Raw genomic sequence first — 6,181 nt, forward strand, 5'->3', positions numbered from 1 at the left:
AGGTTTGTGCTGAGTTTATCATTTGGAATGCTGAGAATAATGAATTTGTTTTCAATATCTAGATATTATTTTTGTTAACTAAGTTCTCAATACTTGATAAATTTGCTTTTTGCAAAAATTATTTTGGAAATTTAGTGACTTTCCAAGTACACAAATACAGTGATGATCTTAAGTGTTAGCACACCTGTACATTTTCAACACTTTTAGCAATCATTCGCAAATTATTCACTTTTAGTAATTTCCTAACTCGTTGAGTTAATCAAATGAACGCTTACAAAATATGATTTTCGGATATTACATTTATTAGTGTAAAATAATATTTAAAAAAAAAGTAGATGCAAATTTTTTGACAGTCTTCTAAAGCATCTATGATGAGGTATAAACATCAATATTGACTGCAAAATCCTTTAAAATTGTAACACAACACCTGAAAGTTAGACTATTACTCTGAATTGTCAATATTAGAATGCTAAAAGGTATATTAATATTTATAGGTTAACCCGTAGATGACATCTCATGCAGTTCACTAGCCTTTGGAGTCTGTCTACCGAACCCCATGATGCCAAGCCTCGAATATATGCTCTTTTAACATTCTCTCAGATGCTGGCTTGTGTTTTATAATCATCACCTTAATTTGCTGCCATAAATTTTCTACAGGGTTCAGTCTGGTGACTGAGCAGGTCATTCCATACCAATAATATTTTGTCCAGAATCTATGTTTTAACAGCTCTGGCAGTATGACAGCATGTATGACAGCATGTATGACAGCATGTATGACAGCATGTCTGACAGCATGTCTGACAGCATGTATGACAGCATGTATGACAGCATGTATGACAGCATGTATGACAGCATGTATGACAAAATTTATGACAGCATTTATGATAGCATGTATGACAGCATGTATGGCAGCATTTATGACAGCATGTATGACAGCTTGCATGACAGCATGTATGACAGTGTGTATGACAGCATGTATGACAGTGTGTATGACAGTATGTATGACAATATGTATGACAGTATGTATGACAGTATGTATGACAGTATGTATGACAGTATGTATGACAGCATGTATGACAGCATGTATGACAGCATGTATGACAGCATATATGACAGCATGTATGACAGCATTTATGACAGCATGTATGACAGCATTTATGACAGCATTTATGACAGCATGCGTTATCTTGTTGGAATATACAATCCCTTTCTTACAAACTATTTTTTTCCCAACTGATAGCAACAGTTGGCAATAACTTTCTTTCTAGTGCGTCAGTGTACTTGGCAGCAATCACTCTGCCTACACAAAAATCTATCCTTGTTGCAGCAGCAATAGAAAAGTGGCCCCGAATCGTTACTGGGTTTGGGTGCCTAACCATAGATGGAACTACCCAGGGCTTGTACGCTTTTCCTTCATCTCTTTGGAGTGTTATTTTCTCTGCATGGCTGTGAAGGTAGAAGTTTGACTCGTTACTTCATATAACCTTCTTCCACTGCTAATCAGTCCACCTGACATAAACCTTTGCCCAAGGAAATTGTCTTAGACATTGAACATCTATTACAAAAGCTTGTTTTGTGCGACCGTCTTGCTCTTAACCATACATGAATAAAATTCTTCTGACAGTAAAAGCTGTCATTTGCGTTCCAGTAGAACTTCTAAATTTTGCTGCCAAGTCAGCGTTATCACTAAAATGATGCTGTTTGCAAAGTCTTACTACAGGTCACTTTTCTCTTGGTGATGTTCTTACCTGTCTGATTGATCTCGGCCTGCTCTTAAGAGATCCTGTATCTTTATATCGTTTAGTCGTGTATTTTACAGTAGATTCCGATGCTCTGGTTTGATTAGAAATACTTTTATGAGCCCAATCCTTGCTCATGCAGGTGGAGGATTACACCTCTCCAAGTACTCAATCCTTGCTCATGCAAGTAGATAATTACACCTCTCCAAGTGCCCAATCCTTGCTCATGTAAGTGGATAATTACAGCTCTTCAAGTGCCCAATCCTTACTCATGCAGGTAAATAATTACAGCTCTCCAAGTGCCCAATCCTTGCTCATGCAGGTGAATAATTACAGCTCTTCAAGTGCCCAATCCTTGCTCATGCAGGTGAATAATTACAGCTCTTCAAGTGCCCAATCCTTGCTCATGCAGGTGAATAATTGCAGCTCTTCAAGTGCCCAATCCTTGCTCATGCAGGTGGATAATTACAGCTCTTCAAGTGCCCAATCCTTGCTCATGCAGGTGGATAATTACAGCTCTTCAAGTGCCCAATCCTTGCTTATGCAGGTGGAGGATTACAGCTCTCCAAGTTTCAACAGCTCCAACAGTTTCATCAAAGTTCAAATCGGAAGGAATTGTGTTCTACTCTTCCATCACATTTGTACTCAATAAATGCTGTGGTAAAACTTTCTGAGGACATTAAGGGGGACGCAACGCCTAGTGTCACGTCAAGAATAATGTTTCATATCATTATTGTTATCGATTGTAATCAAATGACTTACAGGGATAAATGGCGCCAAACTGATCAGATTTTGAAGTTCACTTAATATATCACACTTTTTGAGTGAATTACAAGTCTACCTAAAGTTTTTGTTTTATTTGTATATAGTTAGTGACATAGGCCAGAACCTCAGCCTTCAGATGATTAATAAAATGAGTTTTTACTCCAAGAATGTACAAATTATCGTTGATGCAAAGTTACTGTATCTAAACCTATAATGGCATGCAGGTCAAATTTCTGGTGGTGATAACACTTATGATCATGACTGTGTAGTAAGTCTTTAGTGAGCTAAGTCTTTGACAAAAAATATTTCGTATATATTTTTCGAATTTCGAATGTAATTCGATTGCAACTAGATGGGATTAATTGCATCTACTGTAGGTGCTAATCGTTGCTCACCAGTCTATCACTTTAAATGACATGAAGGAAAGAATTTTATTAATAATTTAAAGTAAAATACCGGTTCATTGATCAGTATTACTTACTTATTAAACTGCTTTAACTTATATATTTTTACTCTAATTTTTATTTTTTATTTCCATGGAATTTAAACATGGAAATTTTTCTTTAAAAAAAAACAATTTCCAAATTTTTTTCGTAAAATTGTGACACTATTAACAAATTTGTAATGTTGTATGTTGAAAAGGGCAGATGGTTGCTATCATTCTACACCACATGTAAAAGAGTTGGTATGCAGAAGAGATTGTAAACCAAAGTTTGACTGTCTAGCAACATGTTTAAGCTACTACATCATCAAGAATAACAAACACGAATAACTTTTATTGCCACTTTGTGAGCTGATTAAAGATAACACTTACTTTTGAATTCTGATTAGGTCAGCAGCAAAACTACTTTCTATCTTTTTTCCTGTTTTTTGTTGGTGGAGGAGCTCGGATATATGTTACCTGATTGATAAGATAATAAACATCGATTTTTCATTGGAATATACTTAAATTAATTTACATGTAGTGTCTCAGTAAAATATTAAGAAACCTTTTTGAATAACTTCTGAAATAAGATTGATTCTGCTGGCAACACACAATAAAGTAACCAGAAACATAGGTGAAAGGTAGTAAAGCCACACACACATCTACATGTACCAAATACTACAATGTTATTTGGGGACTGTAGATGTAAGGCTGTTCTTGGGCTCTATAAAAGCAAGCACATCTTATGGTGCTGTTTACTTTTAGCCAAAACACTTTTTTCTTTCCTTCTTTACAAATGAATCAGTCAAATAAAATTGCAGCACAACAAACCGAGAACTAGATGAACTTGTGTTACAGTTTGTATATCCTGGTTGAACATATGATGCAGCTCTTTGCAATATTTGAATACTTTGATTGAGACACAGAAGTACAAGTAGGCAGAAGAATATAAAATACAACAGCAAAAATTAATTTTACTGAAATAAATTCAAGTTTAAATTTAATTAATTTCATTTTAACTGTTTAATTAAAAACCTGATTATCATACATTTCACTTTGTCATTTTTTTCAATCTTTTTTTAAACATTAACAGGATGCATGTGTCAATGACAAAGAGTTAGCATGTGATTTTTATATCATCTAACTTTATAGCTTGAGTTTCTTATGTTATTATATACCTTTAAATGTGAAACTATGTAAAGATGGTAGCAAAACTACTAGTGCTTCGAAATGTCATTGTAAATAGTTTTATGCTAACCAAACGGAATATGAAAAAATGCTTCAGGCTAAAGATGTCAATGAAAAACCTCTAAAAATTGCTTAGAACAATGTTACTACTGATATAATAAATCTATATATATAATATACTAATATAATAATTATAATTAGTTGTAACGATATTATTTATACTCACTCCCATGTTTTTTTTTGATGCAGGCAACAGCCAGGATGAGAACCATCAACCCGGACATGCTGATGATGACATAAATTGCTGCAGACGATTTCTTTGCTACAAACAAAAACTGACTAGCGGTGAGCTTCTTTAAGGAACTCATTAAGAAAACATAGCTTATAATAATGTGCTATGCAACCTTGACAACATTTCCTGTTTTTTTTATTATAGTACATACATATAATCTATCTATTATCAACGGCCACATCCTTATTGACAAAACTCTGATATTATTGGGCTATGTATATACAGAGAATTGAACAAGACGGGTCTCCATATCAACTACTATACTCACAACTATGTGATGGTAGGTAGTCAAGGAAGGCTTAGACTCCCCTATAAATATTTAGCTGAAAGGAATTTAAAACAGAAGCAGATCAATGCAAAGTTATGGCAGACGAATGCATAATATCGAGCTGATTGGAGATCTGATGTCATACGTAAGCCGTGCCACACTCATAAACAGTCTAAAGGGTGGTTCACAATGTATCGCCTTATTTCGGTGTTGTTTTTTTGACATTCATCAACGAAGAAACGGGGAAACGTGGGAAAAGTTTGCAGTTTTCCAACTTTCCAGATAGCTTTCTGAGTATCAGTGACAGCCTGTACAATGTACACCATTTCAGCGGTGATGATTCACCGTTATAGATATCATAATCTATTTATTTCTATTTCTGTTTGTTGCTGTGGAACTATTATTTTCTCATTCGAGCAGGCGGAAACCAAGAGGTTCATTTGAAGGATTTTAAATATGGACAATATGTTTGCTCAGCTATATGCAGACAATATTTCCACTGATGGTTTGCATCAGCGATCTCGTCCGAAGTCGCTGACGCAAACTTGGACGGGCTTTTGATAGTGTGAACATTATCACTGACAATCACCTATGTATGGTAGTATCAACTCGTGAATCAGCCTTTAGTCAACTCGACTGTCTGCAAGAAATTATATATTAATATACATCAACTGCAGTTATTCAAATACACGGAACAGGCAACTTAATAATAATCAACTGTTCCAATTGCTCCAAAGTTGACCCATCTGTTGGTGGAAAGAACAGTTCTGATATCTTTATGTAAAGCTGCTCCTCTGATCTAAACAAGCTGTCTGTGTATGAGCCTTGACACTAAACATGCTGAAACATTGCTTATGTAATCTACATGATATAATATAACACTACTGTTGAGCTCACTTTTGTTTGTTCTGAGAAAACTAATTGGGGTCCCTTTGAGTTTAAATGCCCTTTCATCATCTTCAAATAGTTTGTATTCCAGCTCGCACCAAAGAGCTGTACCATGAACATATTCATCTGTTTTGGAGTTTAGCTCCACCTCTAAAAATGCCTCCAAACTTTCCGCATTGGACACAAACTCTTTGAGTCTTACACCCTAGAACATAGGAATGCATTGGAGTCAACATTGGAGTCAAGCATGATATATCGAAACAATCAATCCTATGTAGCTTTTTAGATGTCTGTATGTAAACTTTTGTTGACATCAGTAAGCATCAACAACATGATGCTTGTTCCTTGCATGCCAGAAGAAAGAAAAATGAAAGTGATGCAATTCATGTCAGCTATTCAAATGTCTCAGGCTTGTAACAGATTCTGAGAGAAATTTGATGTTTTCCGTCTGAGTGCTGAAGAAGAAATAGGAACTGAAATTTAGTGACTCATTCCCAAATACCTTAATTTAGGCTGTTGAGTAAAATAAGACATGTCACTTTATTTTATCTTTTTGTTTAGCACAAAAATATATCGAAGTGAGGCACAAACCTGATTCGCTGCCAATATAACATTAA

General features: G+C 35.1%; 1 protein-coding gene across 1 annotated transcript; it reads left to right on the top strand.

The window, feature by feature from the left end:
- Window positions 1–745: 745 nt before the first annotated feature.
- Window positions 746–4,475, top strand: LOC137407895 (clumping factor A-like). Its single transcript, XM_068094277.1, has 4 exons — window positions 746–1,189; window positions 1,882–1,967; window positions 2,076–2,308; window positions 4,366–4,475. The coding sequence occupies exons 1-4, from the start codon at window positions 746–748 to the stop codon at window positions 4,473–4,475; spliced, it is 873 nt and encodes a 290-aa protein (XP_067950378.1).
- The last annotated feature ends 1,706 nt before the right edge of the window (window positions 4,476–6,181 follow it).

This window comes from Watersipora subatra, chromosome 11, assembly GCF_963576615.1.
Source record: "Watersipora subatra chromosome 11, tzWatSuba1.1, whole genome shotgun sequence".
In the NCBI taxonomy this organism is placed as follows: Eukaryota; Metazoa; Bryozoa; class Gymnolaemata; order Cheilostomatida; family Watersiporidae; genus Watersipora; species Watersipora subatra.

Excerpts from the sequence above, each read along its gene's own strand:
- LOC137407895 (XM_068094277.1), top strand. The coding sequence starts at position 746 with ATGTATGACAGCATGTATGACAGCATGTATGACAGCATGTCTGACAGC. Across the intron at positions 1,190-1,881 it reads ATGACAGCATGCGTTATCTT|GTGGAGGATTACACCTCTCC; the intron begins GTTGGAATATAC and ends TTGCTCATGCAG. Across the intron at positions 1,968-2,075 it reads AGTGCCCAATCCTTGCTCAT|CTCTTCAAGTGCCCAATCCT; the intron begins GTAAGTGGATAA and ends GAATAATTACAG.